This window comes from Acinonyx jubatus, chromosome B3, assembly GCF_027475565.1.
Source record: "Acinonyx jubatus isolate Ajub_Pintada_27869175 chromosome B3, VMU_Ajub_asm_v1.0, whole genome shotgun sequence".
Lineage (NCBI taxonomy): Eukaryota > Metazoa > Chordata > Mammalia > Carnivora > Felidae > Acinonyx > Acinonyx jubatus.
This window is the reverse complement of record NC_069386.1, coordinates 60,126,829-60,142,191: the sequence shown is the minus strand read 5'-3', so window position 1 is coordinate 60,142,191 and position 15,363 is coordinate 60,126,829. Positions and strand designations below refer to the sequence as shown.

The 15,363-nt window shown below is 58.3% G+C and overlaps 1 protein-coding gene across 1 annotated transcript in view; it reads right to left on the bottom strand.

The window, feature by feature from the left end:
- Positions 1-15,363, bottom strand: part of SPTBN5 (spectrin beta, non-erythrocytic 5) — a 46,781-nt gene that overhangs the window by 13,875 nt on the left and 17,543 nt on the right. Inside the window, exons 16-40 of the mRNA XM_053224147.1 lie at positions 14,907-15,194; positions 13,691-13,931; positions 13,383-13,522; positions 13,115-13,214; positions 12,210-12,380; positions 11,531-11,695; positions 10,867-11,081; positions 10,290-10,476; positions 9,861-10,061; positions 9,490-9,606; positions 8,226-8,383; positions 7,692-7,827; positions 7,288-7,433; positions 6,396-6,510; positions 6,179-6,289; positions 5,783-5,962; positions 4,893-5,096; positions 4,567-4,716; positions 4,234-4,338; positions 3,669-3,836; positions 2,980-3,129; positions 2,667-2,858; positions 2,346-2,441; positions 600-715; positions 396-510 (exon numbers count right to left, since the gene is read on the bottom strand). Coding sequence (XP_053080122.1) covers positions 396-510; positions 600-715; positions 2,346-2,441; positions 2,667-2,858; positions 2,980-3,129; positions 3,669-3,836; positions 4,234-4,338; positions 4,567-4,716; positions 4,893-5,096; positions 5,783-5,962; positions 6,179-6,289; positions 6,396-6,510; positions 7,288-7,433; positions 7,692-7,827; positions 8,226-8,383; positions 9,490-9,606; positions 9,861-10,061; positions 10,290-10,476; positions 10,867-11,081; positions 11,531-11,695; positions 12,210-12,380; positions 13,115-13,214; positions 13,383-13,522; positions 13,691-13,931; positions 14,907-15,194 — 3,967 coding nt within the window. The remainder of the gene's footprint in view (positions 1-395; positions 511-599; positions 716-2,345; positions 2,442-2,666; positions 2,859-2,979; positions 3,130-3,668; positions 3,837-4,233; positions 4,339-4,566; positions 4,717-4,892; positions 5,097-5,782; positions 5,963-6,178; positions 6,290-6,395; positions 6,511-7,287; positions 7,434-7,691; positions 7,828-8,225; positions 8,384-9,489; positions 9,607-9,860; positions 10,062-10,289; positions 10,477-10,866; positions 11,082-11,530; positions 11,696-12,209; positions 12,381-13,114; positions 13,215-13,382; positions 13,523-13,690; positions 13,932-14,906; positions 15,195-15,363) is intronic.

Sequence of the window (15,363 nt, the reverse complement as noted above, 5' to 3'; positions counted from 1 at the left end):
GGGAGGCACACAACCTCACTTTCACCTCTGGCAGCATCTAGCCCACGTTTCTCCGTGGTTGCTGACGGGCTCCAGGGCAAACCTCCTGCATGCTTTGCATTTGCTCAGGGACAACAGAAGGAAGGGTGCGTTGGGGGTGGTGGCGCTCTGGCCTCGTAACTCACAGCATTTCTGGAAGCCAGGTGGGCCAGCCTCCAAGCCCGCAATGGGGGCTTCTGGGGCCCAAAGTTGACGTCCTGAGAGCCCCTGGCACAGCCCCACCCCCACCGTGACGGACCCCTAGCAGTATCTCCCTCCAGTAGCCCAAGCTGAAGAGAGAGAGACCAAAGGCGAGACACATGTAGATTCCCGGTGAGCGTGCCCCCAGGCGGCTGCTGTGGTCTTTCACTACTTACCTTTTCCCCAATCCGCTCAGTGAGGTCATCCATCTTTCCCGACAATGTGTGTGTCTCCAGGGCCCCTTCAAGCTGCTGCTGGTACCGGAGTAGGTTGTCATGGAAACTCTTCCACCTGGCAAGGAGGGTGTAAGGCTGAGTCAGGTGGCCCTCCAGCCCCTGCCTCCCTCTCCTAGCCCCACCGCCTCCTGCTCCAGGACTGGCCTGTTGTTCAGCTGGTGTCGCCGCTGGCAGACGGTCTTGACTTGCTCAGGGCACAGGTTCTGGAGCTTCCGGGACAAGTCATTGATGCTCCTGATGTGGGTGTCATCCACTGTGTCCTGTGGGGTGAAGGCACTGGCAGCACCCATCCCGAGCCCTGCCTTGGCAATGCAGTCAGCGCGTGGAGGGGCTGCCTGGGCCCGAGAGAGGGCGAGGAGCAACATGTCTGGGGAGCGGAGACAGCTGCACCCCATGCCAGGTGCCGTGAGCAAGATGCACTTGGGGGCTGCAGCCCCGGTGTCATCTCTAAGGCTAGAAAATATGTTCCTGGGTCAGAACTGGGCAGGGCGGGTGGGCAGGCACGCGGTGACTAACAGAAGCTTTAAAGTTAAAACACAGCTTCTCAGGATGAGAAAAGCAAAGCAAGGGGTGGAATGAAATGGTGAGCGTGGGCCTCCTGGTGTTGGAGTGTCTCCACCCCTAGGAGTCACCAGGCTGAGGCTGCCACTGCTCCGACACTGAGAGGGGCTTACAGGTCCAGGGGGAGAGGTCCCTGGCAGGGAGAGGGTTGCAGGTGTCCTGCCCCTAGGAAAAGCAGCTTGTAGAGCTTAAATTTCCAAAGCACTTCCCTAGGAAGTGTCTCATGCGAGCTGGGCAGGGAAGGGGGTTCCTCTCCTACAGATGCCAGAGCAGAGCTTAGAGGCTAACGTGGCTCATCTGTGGCAGAGCCAGGATTTGAGCCCAGCTCCTTGAGTCTCTCTGGCCCTCTTTCTACCCCAGCGTCTGTCAAGGTGGCTGTGAATTCCACCACCAGAGAAGGGCAGCATGGGTTGGGGCACTGCAGCCTGTCAAATGTCATACACACTTCCTCAAGAGGGAGGAGGTTAGCATGTTTGGTCTCTAACACCTGAGTAGGACTACATTTGCCTAAGTTCTTTCATCTATTCCACATAAGAGAAATAGATTTTGGGGGTGTGTGTGGGGGGTGCGGTGAGGAGAAGGTGAGGGGCTGAATGAGGGGTCCCAGCAGCTGCAGTTGAAGGATTACCCACTACATGCAGGCACACGCGCATTTTTTTTTTTTTTGAAGTAATTACAGATGCACAGGAAATTGCAAAAGTAGAATGGAAAAGTCCCACGTACTCTTCCCCCATCTACCCCCAAGGGGAACATTTTATATAACTGTGGCATAACATGAAAACCAGGAAATGGACATTATAACTTTTAAGTTTGAGAGAAACAGAGACAGTGCGAGTGGGAGAGGGGCAGAGAGAAAGGGATAGAGAGAGAATCCCAAGCAGGCTCCGTGCTGCCAACCTGGGGCTCGAACCCACAAAACTGCGAGATCATAACCTGAGCAGAAACCAAGAGTTGGACGCTTAACTGAGCCACCCAGGTGTCCCTAGACGTTACAACTATTAACCAGACTACAGGATTTATTCAGTTTGTCAGTTTCCACATGCATGTATCTGTGTGTGGAGGGGGGAGGGAGGAACAGTTCTCTGCAGTTTTATCACATGTGTAGATTCGGGTAACCACCACCACACATACATGCTCCCTTTAGGAGGCAGGTGTTATCCCCATTTTAAAGATGAAGAAACTAAGGCTTGGTGAGATAGGGGGCCTGGCTAAGCACATGCAGATAGTAAGCACCGAGCTGGGTAAGACCCAAGTGGGGTCACTACTCTGAGCCTTTAAGTGGACGTTGGGGATGAGTTGGCTGACCTCTGCCCTGCAGGGCCCCCATACCTGGGCCCAGACTCCTCGGAGCTTGCGGAGTTGCTTGCGGAGCTGCAGACAGTGCTCAAGGTCCCGGCCCAGGTCGCCCATGTCCACCATCGCCTCCTGCCGAGGCCGAGGGGTAAGGGTCTGTGGCAGGCGCTCTGAGTCCCAGCCCCACGTGTGCCCAGCCCCTGGGGCAGTATTGGGGCAGGTGGAGATTTGGGGAACTTCCTGCTGGGGCTCCCGCCTGTCGGCAAGCCAGGGAGCTGCAGGCCTGGGGCTCCTCACCCCCACCTCTTAGCCCCTCAGCCCCACCTCCAGCTCTGTCCCTGCCTAGCTGCATCTCACCGTCTCCTGGATCCAGGCATCTGCAAGGTCTGCTTTCTGCAGAAACTCCAGGAAGTTCCGTTTGTTCTCCAGGTCCTGGCCCCGAAGAGCCACTGCCTGCCTTAGCCTCTGCCAGTGTTCCTGCAGGACCCACAGCCTCTGGGAGACCTCTCCTACCTGAGGGTGGCTCTGTGCCACGAGAGCCTCGCCATCCTGGAAGACAGGACACCCGGAGAGCTTGCCTGTCGCCCCTCCCCATGCTTAAGACCTTTCCCTTGGGCGACCGAGAGTCCACACTTTGGGGTAGGACTGGGGCCAAGGGCCTGGCTGTTACCTTGGTAACAGAGATTATCACCTCCTCGTGGGCCTGGACTTCAGCCTCAAAGGCCTGGTGTTTCCGCAGATGTCTCAAGTTATCTTTCAGGTCCCCGGGACAGATTGGCTCTTTCAGCTGCTGGACTCGCTCCTGGATCCAGACCTGAGCCTGGTGGGGGTGGGGACGTGTCCCATAATGCTGATACTGCTTCAGTCCACAGAGATGTCCCACATATCTACTCTCAGCTGTGCCCAGGTAGTTGACTGCTGGCCCCAAGAGCTGAGCTAGGCAGTGCCTGGGAAATGAGATCCAGTGCTTCTAGCCCAGGAAGACACGTACCAGGCCCGGCTGGTCCCCCGCCCCAGGGAAGGGGTGGGCAGGGCCCTTGGGTGGGAACTCATTTTGGATGCGAGGCTGACTTTTTCTTAGGCCCTAGATACTCGGTTCCCTGCCCCTTCCTCCTTTCTTCTCTTTGCCCTAGCCCTCACAAGCTCAGGAAGCAGTGGGGTCTCTGCTCATAGTGTCTCTTAATCAAATGTCCTGGGTCCCAACAAGACCTCTGGGAAAGCCATTTGACCTTCCAAACTTCAGTGTCCTTATCAAAGGTGTGCGGTGAGGCCCGAATGAACCTATGAAGGTGAATGTCATCTGTACGCTGTAAAATGTGGCCCGAGCAAAAGGCACTGGGTTGGAGGTGGCCCTCTGACCTGGGTCACGGCCGTGGTGAAGCCAGTCAGCAGCAGAGAGGTGTGCAAGGCACGTCCCCGGCTCTCCGCCAGGTCCTTCACTCGAGCCCGATGCTCTAGCACTGTGCGGAGCCCATCCTGCACCTTGGGACCCCCAAGGGTCTTTGCCTGCTCACACAGAGCTGCCTCCTGCGGGGCAGGATCGGAGACACAGTCCACTGCTTTCTCACACTGGGAGGCTGAAGCAGGGGCTGGCTCACAGGGAAGCCTTTCCCTCAGCCCGACATGGCCCAGGGCTGGCTGGTCCTCCCAGAAAGCCAGAACCAAGTCCCACAGCTACACAGTGACCAAGTCATGTGGAGCCAGGTATCCCTGCTGTGTGGCCCTCATCCAACTCTGCTCAGTCAGTTCCAACCAGGCACCCCTACTCCTACAGGCTGCCCCCATACATCAACATTACCTGTGGGTATGCACCAATCACTCCGTGTCCCCCATTTACAACTCTCCAAAGTTCCGGGACTCTGCCTCCTTTCCCTCCAGTCACCCCCAATTTCTGACCATGCCAAGTTCTCTTTGAACCTATTACCTGCTCATCTTGGGCAGTCAGAACTTTCTGGAAGGTCTTGTGTTTGCGCACCAACTGCTCTGCCTCTTCCACTGAGCTCCCCAGGGCACTGGTTTTCAGAGAGACCTGGATCAGCCCATGGAAAAGTCAAAGAGGCCCTCAGGGACTGTCCACACAGCTGGGGCTCCCCACCCCCATTTGCAGCCATCTGTGCTAAGGCTGCTAGCATACAGCCTCTGGGCCTCCTATCAGGGAAAAAGCCAGGGTCCCAGGAAGCAAGGAAGCCAGTGGAAGGGAGAGGAAGCAGGAAGGAGGGAGCATGGGGATGTGTGCTACAGGGTGAGGGGGACCTGCCTCTTGGGCTGTGAGGATCTGATCTAGGAGGGTACACTTCCTGAGGAAGATCTGCTCCTGGTACATGGCTTGTAGTTTCTTTTCCTTCTGTTCCCAGGCCTGGAACATCTGTTCCCGCTCATCCTGCAGGCCTTGCAGCATTTCCTGGACCTGGGGATGTGCATGTGGGGAGCCTGCGTTGGGGAGAGCCGCATGGACAAGATCGAAGCAGGTCCTGAGGGAAGGCGCTGAAGGGAGGCTGGTGTGGCACAGTGGGGCAGGGTGTGAGGTGATCAGGCTCAGACTAGGTCAGGGCAAGCTGGGGGGCATCAGAAAAAGGGGCCCACCTCCTTGATGGGTGTCCCTGCAGCCAGAAGCACCTGCTGGCCCAGCTCAGAGGCCCTCTGGTGCAGTTCGTCCCGGGCTTCCAGCTCTGCCCGAAGCTGTTGGTGGGTGACGAGTTTTAGAAGGCCACTGCTGGGCTCCCTGGAGCTCTCCTCTCCCTGCAGCTCCTGCCACACTCTGGCCGCCCAGGAGGTGTATTCCTGCACCTGGGTCCCCAAGAGATGGAGGGGGAGAGTGGGGTGAGATCTGGGCTGGGTGGCAGAGAACCGGGCTCTGAGGCCCAACTACAGTCTGCCCAGATGCACTCATACATCAGAGTAACTGAGCTGTCTCAGGTCAGAGCCTCAGGTGAGGCTCATGGGGCCTTTTGTCACCAGGTTCCTCTGCTGTCGTCCAACCTAATCCTTCCAGGTCCACTAAACTTTTGGTGCCCCTCCTGCTTAGAAACTCCTTCTCCTCCCTTCTCTTCCAAGCCTCACCTGCTCTTCAAGGGCCAAGGCCTTGTTTGTCTCACGAAGCCTTCCCTGGCACCATGACCTCTTGCCACTCACCTTGTCCTCTGGATTTCTAATTGAATACTTATAAACTGCCTTCTGTTGATGTGTGTACACATCACACAGAGCTAGAAGGGCCTTGGATCTTTGTCCAAACATCTCATTGCATGGATGAAGAAGGGTCAGTGACACAAAGTACAGAAGTTTTGCAAACTCCAGGTACTCACAAATAGGTATGTTGATGCTCTTCTAACTCATGTCCATACTGGGTTTCCCTCTAGAGCTGGAGGACCTCGTTTATGATGCACATGCACCATTATACATGTGTGCGTGCGCGCACGCGCGCGCACACACACACACACACACACACACACCGCCCAAGAGTAAGGAACCCTCACTGATCTGTGGAAACGGGCCAGGAGGCACGCCCGCTCCAGCTGAGTCCTGCGCTGCTCCGTGTGTAGCTTCAGGGCCTCCCAGGCCTTCACCAGAGCCTGCTGCCTCTGCTGCACTGCATGGGCCTGGGGTCCCCGACCCAGCTTCTGTACCCTGCTCGCAGTCTCCAGCAGTTCCTGCAGCTAGGGTCAGGGTGGAGCATACGGAGGGAAGGGTCATGTCCTCCTAGAGGCTGAAGGGCCAGCCTGGCCCGCAGACTCCTCCTTGGGCCATGCCTGGACATGCACGGTAGGCCCAAGTGGAGGCCCCGTGGGAGTGGAGAAAACCCAGGGGAAGAGACGGGCAGGCCTGAGTGGCCTGTAGGGGCCTGAGTGGGAGAGGCCGTCAGGCTGGCTCACCTGCCGCCCAGTGCCCAGGAGCTCATGCTCCAGCTCCTCGTGTCTCCTCAGCTGGGCCTCCAGCCCATGCAGGTCTGAGGCCACATCACTGGGGAGGCTTGTGGTCTTCTCCTGAGGAGAGGAGATGGCCAAGGTCATCAGGAACAGAGGGTGGGGCACCGAGGCTGGGGCAGATCCACTTCTAGAAAGAATTCCCTTCCTCCCTTCAGGCTCATACCTGGACCTGCCTGAGGGCTTCCGACAGATCTCTGTGAACTCTGAGGGTGACCTCGGCATCTTGGAGCTGGTGGCCCTGGGCCTGGGTCAGCTCCCGCAGCTCTGACCAGGAAGCCCTGTCCCCAGGCATGTGGAACAGGAGTAGGAGGTCACCCATTGGCCCGGCATCTCATTCCACCATTAGCTAGTCTGCTCAGCCCTCCTCTTCTCTGGGCTGCAGCCAGGACTGGCCCAAAGCTCCCCTTTATAACACCCTTCTCTGCCACGGGGCCTGCCTGCAAACCTGCCTCCCGGAGCCCTTCTAGCTTTACCACGAATTCAGCCCTTCACCGCTGCCATGCTTACTACTTGATTTCTATGCTTTGTGGTACTTCTTCCACCTCGTATATTCCAGTCTCAGTATGTCATTCAAATTATAAATATTTGAGGGCAGAGGCTGCATCTTCTCTCCATTTTTCATTTACTCAGCCCACTCTCAATGAGCTCTTAAGGCTTCCACCATGGCCAGCGTCCATGTTGGGGGTCATGGACAAATCATGGCGTTGCCTCAAAGCCACAGGCTGCGGGGAGTGGGGCACACGAGCCAGGTGGCAGGTAGGCAGACTGCACAGCTCCTACCCCGAGTCCTGGGAGCCAGTGGTTTGGAAAAGTGTCCCTGGGGGTCTGGGCAGGACTCCCTGACCTGCACACCCAGCCTTGCCTCCCTCCACAGGCCGTGGTCACCCGGGGTTCACTCGGCCTCCCTGGGACCGGCCCCCTCTCCAGATTCCTTGGGGGCAGGCAGAGCCAACATGGCCCCAGAGCATCTTACCCGCTCTTTGCACTCCAGAAACTGCCCACATTGCTCGCTCCCCCCAAACCCGCACCCCTGGCCTAGCCCACTGGCCACTCACTGCAGGTCCTGCTGCCTCTGGTGGGCGTCGGGGGCAGCACGGTGCCCGAGCTCCAGCAGGCTCTCTACCAGCTGCTGGCAGGTTGCCACCCGCTGGCCACCCAACTCTACTTGGCGCTGAAACTTTGCAAACTTGGTGTGGAGGTGCTGAGGACAAGAAGGGAGTGGGTGACAGAGTGGCCCCCTGCTGGGGAGGCAGCAAGCAGCCCAGGAAGCAGGTGCCTCATGACCATCAGGCAATGAGGGGTTGGACAGCCACCGTGCCCGCACACTCTCCTCAGAAGGCCTGTCCTCAGCCAGGGCTCATGACCCCCGTGGCCCCCTTCTCCACAGCCCCGCCAGGCTGTCCCGTTACCCTCAGTCTCCCGCCACAGGCTATCCACCGAGCCCTGGCCTTCCTCTCACCAGGACGTGCTCATGGTCTTCTCCGAGGCTCTCCCCTTCCCTGGCCACCTGCTTCTGGCTAGCCAGCCAGCTCCACAGCTCCTCGGCTTCTCCCATGAACTCATGCAGCTTCAGAGTCCCCTCCAGCTCCCGGCCCCTGTAGGGACAGGGACAGCCGTAGTTACCACAAGTCAGTTGCATAATTCCCTCGGGGCATCTGGCCGGGCTGAAGGAGGGAATCTGTAAGAGTTTATTCGTGGTCTCTGCCCAAGCCTGTGGCTCTGGATTCAGGAAGAATCCAGCCTAAGAAGGACAGTGCAGGGCAGCGGAAGGCGCACATGTGGGGAAGAACAGAGCGTAGGGAGCTAGGGGCTGAGTTCCACTGGGCCTCACTGAGGACTTGATGGAAGGAGTTGAGTAACACACAACAAGGAATCATCTGACGCATCTCCATGGGCCTGGGGCCATGGGTTCCTTCCAACTCAGGGTCACAGTACAGGAACAGTCAACTGGGGCTAGACTCCCTGTACCCAGAGTGGGTACGGTGCCCCTTACCGTGTGATTGCCAACGCCTGCAGCGCCTGCAGCTGCTCCCGAAGCCTCTCCCGCAACACTTCCAGCTGCTGAGGGGCCCCGGGGCCAGTGAGGGTGTGGGCCTGTTGGTCAAGCTTCTCCATGGAGCTCCAATAAAGAACCAGCTCCTGCTGTAGGGCCTGCCGGTACACGTGGACCCGTGCCAGGCTCAGGGTGGCTCTGGGTGGCTCACTCATCTATACATCCATCTACCTACTCATCTGTTCCCCCACTGATCCTCACACCCAGCCATCTACCCATCTACCCACCTGATGATCTACCCATCCATTCATCCCCAACCCATCTGTCCAGCCATGCGTCCACCATCTACCTACCTGATACTGATGGAGCTCTTACTGTTCCATCAAAGTGAAGACATGATGGTGCCCTCAGAGGGCTCACTATTTAGCAAGGAAGGGTAAATGCTGGGTAATTGGAGGGAAAGGGTAAAATGCTGGCTAAAAGGAAGGGAGGGCACAGGAGGCTCTGTACTAGACCCCAACAATACAGTCTACACAGATGGAAAGAGGTGAGTGAGCTGCCCAGGATGCCTGGGACACCAAAGCTCCACGAGGTCACAGCTCCAGGCACACCCCATAGGAAGGGCTGAGAGTCCTCAGTCACAGGACACGGAAACACTGACCATGAGGGCTATACAGAAAACAATGCCCAGATAAGAGGACGTTTCAGTGCCATCCCGAGCCAGCACTGCTGCAGGGTCTAATGCTGTGTGACCCTGAGAGTCCGATTCCAGGAAGGAGGAGGGTGGTCCAGGCCTCTCTCCCTTTAACTAGAGAATGCTTGTGGGGGAAGGTAGGTTTCGGGAGGGCATTTAGTTAACTCAAAGAATGACATTCCAAGTGTGGGAGGGAGAATTCTGCAGAAAACATGGAGAGGGTTAGAACAGGTGACCCCAAGCGAGGACAAAGTACTGGGGCAAGAGAGGAAGAAGAGAAGGCAGAGAAATCCTGAGGCTACAGGGGTATAAACTGGTCAGGGGACTACAGAAGGGGGGCAGGGGTTCTTCAAAGTGTTGCCTCTGAAGAAAGGGAGCACTGGGGAGGAGCAAGGGTCTTGCATGATTTGGGGTTGGGCAGGAAAGGAACTGGCCGTGTTGTCAGGAAGCAAGAGCAGGGCTCTGTGCCTCTTAGTAGTAGATGTGCCTTTTGGGAATGTGACAACCCTCTCCTCGTGGCTCATCGACACCCTAGTGCAGACTGTGTGGAGGATGCCTGGAACATGGTACCTGGTGCTTCCCAATGAGCCTGGCAGTGGCTGCCTTGTCTCCACCATAGTCCTGACTGCTCACCAGTGGCCATTTCTCCTTCACCCAGTCCTCCAGCTCTGATGCAGCCAGAAAATACTGCCAAGAATTAAGCCACTTGACCTTGACGATCTCACATAGGACCCTCCACCACCCTTTGTGGACATGATGCCAGCTCTCCAGCAGCCAGCACAAAGAGGGTTCTGTGCCTACATGGGGACCACCCAACCTCCTGGGCCAAGGTTCTCACCACTGACCCAGTGCCCCAAGAGTCCCAGTCCTGCACACCTCACTCACAGAGTTTGCCTCCCTTCTGCCACTTCCCCTGATCCTGTGAGCTCTCTGCATCTTACCTGCTGGACAGCAACAGCCTGCTGTAGGCACTGGGCCTGCACCTCACATGTCCGTTCCAGCTCTGCCCAGAGGCCTTCCAGCTTCTGGCACTGTTCCATGACGTGCTGGGCTTGGGGGTGCCCCGAGGCTGCGAGGCTCCGTCCGGAACCCAGCACCCATTGCACCTGTCCCTGGTGGGCTTTCACCTCTGCCTGGAGCACCTGCCACAGAACAGCATGAGGAGCTGCCGCCTCTGGGGTTCCCTTTGTCACGGGGTGCCTGGAACGGAGCCGTGGATGCGGCTCCGAGCCCCACCGAGACAACACTCCTGGGCAGGGGATAACTGAGGGCAGAGACTTGGAAATCAGGACACCCTGAGCAGTGACAGAGGGTTTCTAAGGTCTAGGAAGGGGATGTCAGGGATCCCGGGAGAAGATGGGGGGCGCTACCTCATGCTTGTGGCAAAGTCTCTGAGCACCATTCAAGCATCCGGTGGAGCTGGTGGAGCTGGCTCTGGGCATGTGCTCAGCCACCCAAGTGAGCTCCAGGTCGCTCAGCTGGTAGAACCGGTACAGCTCAAGTGAGGCCTGCAGCTGTACGTGCCGAGTGGCCAGATGTTCCTGCAGGGACTCGAATCTGGGTGGACATAGAAGAGATGGCGGATGCTGGGAACAGATGGGGACAAGACCCTCGGTGCTTTGTGTAGCCCCGCCAGGGACTCACGAGGAACAAAGTAGGGATGGGGCAAAGCCTCAACTGGTGAGGGGAAAGCGGCTGGAGAGGGCTCAAGGCCCAAGCTTTCACCCAGATGACCTGTATGACTTCCGATTTGGGGTGCCGGGCATGCCTAGCTGGGGTCTCCGGTCTTCCTATCCCAGAAACGACCCCTCTCGTAAGGGACAGAGATTTGGGGAACCTCAGATCCTGCAGATGCCACCGCAGGGCTCCCTGGGTGGAATCAATCCTCACGTTCACATGGTGGGGGTGGCACATAGCGGGGTGAAGATGGAACAAGCAGGCGGGTACCTCTGCAGGTACTTCTGGGTCTCTTCCGTGACGGTCTGGGAGGTGAGTCCCCGCTCTGCCTGGGCGACGAGGGCAGCCATCTTGCTGGCCAGCGCCTGGCTCTCGCTTTCCAGTTGGCAGTGCTGTTTCTGTCGCCGCCGGCTTGAGCCCAGGTCCTGCCCTGGTTCTGCACTCTGCAGAGCCCCCTCCAGCTGCTCCATCTTCTCCTTGGCATCCTGAGGAAGGTGCAAGGTGCTGCACTAGCTCTGGAGTACAGGCATGCAAGTTCTTCGACTCTGACACCACACTGCTTGCAGCTTAATAGATTCACCGGGGACCTGCTGACTCTACCGTTGTCCACCTCCCACCTTCCCCCTGAGCCTCATGACCACTCCTGTCCCCTCATGCTTCTTCCTCCACGGGGATGCAAGTTGCGCTGACCACACACATGGGGTACACAGGAGACGATTCTATATTGGCCTACAGGAGGGCAAAGCCAGGCTCAACTTGCCATAGGCTAGAGGCCTCTTAAGACTGCAGGACTTGCCAGGGCTAATCCAGAGTTAGTACAATACCCCAGACTCCTGCTCCGCAGCCCCCCCCCCCTTCCTGTCCTGCCTGCTCCCACCCTGCCTGGCTCAGGGCAGGCTTAGTCTCCTTCCCGTGCCCTGTCCCTCCAGCTGACCTGCAGCAGCCGCAGAAGCTGGGCCTGCTGCCTAGCTTTTTGGAGCTTGTCTCCACGCTCTGCCATCTTGTGCTTCAACTCTTCCCACTTGTTACTCAGGCCCTGGAGGCTGCCCTGCACATCTTCCTGGGCATGGAGCCTGCTGCTCAACAGCTGTCTCCCAACCTGGGGTGGACGCAAAGACCAAGGGAGTTTCGTTGAGTTGCTGGTACCATGAGCGGCCACAGCAGGCTGGACCCAGGTGGCAGAGGTGGGGGAAGGGGTAGCTGGCTACAGGCTGCGTTCCACAGGCTTCCAGGGCTCAAGAATTTCATGTGGCCCCAGATCTGGACAGAGGTCAGAGGACTTTCCTCTGATACCACCAAGTAGAGCAGAGGGAGTAGGGGGAGCAGGCATCAGACTATGGTAGAGAAGGCTTTGTTCAGGTAGACGTAGCAGGCATTGGAGCTGCCCTAGGAGCTGGGGGTGGGCTGGGCTGGGCTGAGCTGAGGTTGGTGGGGAAGAGATGATGGATACTTTCTGGGCTGGTTTGGGTGCCAAGACAAAGAGGTACCCAGCCGAGCGGAGGAGGAATCTGGGGGATCCTAAGTCCAAGGTAGCAGTAAAGAATCTGAAGGGGAATTCTGGGCTGGGAGTCTGAGGAAGAGGAGGCCATGTGCCCTGTGTCCACTGCCCCCACCTGCTGCAGGGCGTCCATGTGCCCGTAGGTGGCCAGCAGCGCTTGCTCAGCTGCTCTGTGCAGCTTGAGTTGCTGCAGGATGTTGCTGGGCTCTTGGGAAGGCCCATGTGCTGCCATCAGCCCCTTCTCCTCTATCCACAGCATCAGCTCTGCCACATCCTGTTTCCATTTCTGCCCAAGAACCAGGAGAAAATAGGTCTTACAACCAGGGCTGAGGGGGAGGGGTCTCACAGACTCCCAATGGCCCAGATCCAATCCTAGTGTGTGTGTGTGGGGGGGGCTGGGGTTATTGCTCCCATGTGGGGACAGGGAAGCTGAGATCAGGACGGAAATGTTTCTCCCTCACATTACTCCCTCACAGTAGGAAGATGCCCGGGGACTGATGGCCTGGGCCCCATGGTGTCCTGTGCCCAGATAAGAGGAGCACTTGAGCAGTCCCTGCTCCCCCAGCTCACATCAAATGATGTGTGATCATTTCTCTCCTAATAGGCTTATGGTAGAGGAGGCCTGTGGACTGGTGCAGCTCTGAGCCCCTATGGGGGCTGAGCAAGTATCCGGCAGAGCCTAGGTCTGCAGCTGGTGCCCGTGGCCCATGCATGAGCCTAGAGTGTGGCCAGAAATGATGGGGAAGGGGCACAGCCAGATGAGGGATGGCAAGGAGGTCTATCAAGACTTCGGGTCCAGTCTTGACTCTGAACAGTGTGGCCTCAGCTTGTTTTCTTCATCAGGAAAAATCCGATCCATAATGCCTGTCTCACAAGAAGCGCTGTGAGAGTCAATGACCTAACATGTGGGAACTTTGGAAACTATCAAGGGCTCTGCAGAGCCCACAACTGTTAGTGCAGTGATAGACCCCTAGGCACTCCTCTTGGGGAGGCCTCGTGCACCTGGGCTGGCCCCCTCACCTGGAGCTGGAGGGAGGCCAGCAGCTGCCTCTTCCTCTGCTCACTCCTCTCCTGGACCCCGGTCCACCGTCCCTGGATGCTCTGCAGCTGCTCTCTGACCCTGGAGGCCGGGTGGAATGGGGGAGGGTCTAGGGAGGGCTCCACTCTAAGGCCCACCGGGGTGCACCCTGCCGCTCCTCCACTCCCCACACTGTCCCCCAGCCTCAGGGCAACAGGCTTTGTAGGCTGAGAAAGGGTGGTAGGCGCTGCCCAGACAGGCCTTGCTCACTTGCGCGCAGCAGGGTGTCGGCTCTGGGCCAGCTTCTCGCCACGTGCCCGCAGAGCCTCTACTCGAGGCCCAAGGATTCCCAGCAGGTGTCCAAACTCTTGGTGCTGCTGCAGCAGGCTCTGGGCTTCCCCCACATCCTCCTGGGGGTGCAGAGACCTGGGGTCATGCTTGGGATGACAGGGGTCAGCACCCTATCGCCCACTGCCATCCCAGGGCCACCAGCACCCCTCCACCCCTGCCTACTGACTTCAAAGCTCCCTCCAGTGATGGGGAAGCATCACCGCAGCCCTGTATTCCAGACTTCCTACCCCAAGGTGGCCCTGCCGCAGGAAGTCCTCGTGGCTGGCACAAGTGGCAGTGAAGTCATCTACATCTCTGCCGAATCTATGCAGCTCCAGCCCCTCCTGCAGCTGTTGCCGTCTCTGCTCCCAGGCGGCCTGCAGTCCCCAGCCTCGCTGGCTCAGGAGCCTCAGAACACGGGCCACCTCTTGGGAGCCTGGAGAGTCCGAGGCTGCAATGGGCTGGCCCTGGGCCTCCAGCTGCTGCAGCCTATCCAGGACAACAGGCAGAAGGTCAAACCCCATCTCCTTCTCACCCCCCTTCCTCCCCTCTCACTAGGTCATTCATTTTGGAGCTCTGATAGAAGGGTAGCTGGCAGGAGGTCTGAGGCCACTTAGACCCCTGGTTCACTTGTTCCATGGGGCAGCTGTGCCCTGGCCCACTAGTGATGCACAGAACGTAACAGGCCTAGCACACTGAGGTCTCAATACTTTCCCTGCTCCCTGTTTGTTACACCCTTGCTCCGGGGGACCATCCCAATGCCGATGCAAAGTCAAGTAGAAAAATCACTCAAACCGCATACATGCCTGACTGCAAGGCCACTGCCAGCCCATGAGTATTTAGAAAGGGCCCACAGGCACCCAGCTTGAAGGCTCCACTTCCTCTGAGCTGATGCTGCCCTGAACCATTCGTAGAGTCTTGAGCACAAAGGACGGGATGGATTCAGTGACCGCTTGGCTACTCTTGTGCAGGGCACAGCCTGTAGACTGTGTGACCCTGCCTGTCTGAAGACCTGTAGCATCATCCCCGCAGGAGGAGAGGCCTTGCCATGCTGAGGAGTTGGGTGTCTTAGTCCCATGGGGGGAGGGGGGGGAGGAGAGGGGGTCCTGAGCCATCTGACTCCAGGGGTTCCCATTCTGGTTACCCAGAATTGCTTGGGAGACTAGGCTGTCCTGATTTCAAACAATCCATCAAGTTCACCTGGATGGGGTATGGCCAGGTCTACACTTGACAGAACCTTCCAGGAAGTTCAGATTCTGCCCTGCGTCCCTCCCTCAAGCATTCAGGATGCCAGACCAGTTGGTTACGTCCCCCTCCTTCAAGCCTGCCCCAAGCACCTGTTGGACACCAGCCTGGACTACAACCCTGAGTGATGCCCTGCTTCCTGCCTCTCCCTCTCTGATGTCCTGTCCCCACAGGCCTTAGCCAGCCTGAGGCACATCCTATCCCGCCTCCCGTCCGGACCTCTCCTGCTGCAGCCGTATCTCCTCCAGAAGGTCTCCGTGCTCCATCAGCAGCCTCTGGGCCGAGGCCACGTCCACCGCCTTCTCCTTGCTGTGCAGCCGAGCCCAGACGCCCTCCGCCCACAACAGCAGTTGCTGGCTGTCCTGTAGGAAGCTCTGCCGTGTCCGTGCCTCGGCCTGGGCCCTGGCCTGTCGGGCCACGTGCTGCTGTACCTGCTCCAGCAGCCCCTGCAGCGTCTCCACCTGTCCTCTCAGGCACTGATTCTCTGTGGGGCCCGCCTCTTCAGCTCTGGGAGATGGGGCCCACGGCCCAGTCAGTGCCCTGCCCTGGTGTCCGGGCTTGGAGTCCCCAGGCAAAGTGGTGTTGACTCTGTACTCCTGCCTCCCCCTCACCGTGGGACAGCAAGCCTGTGTGGCCTGCCCTTTCCCCATGAGCATTTTCTCACACCGTGTCCCCA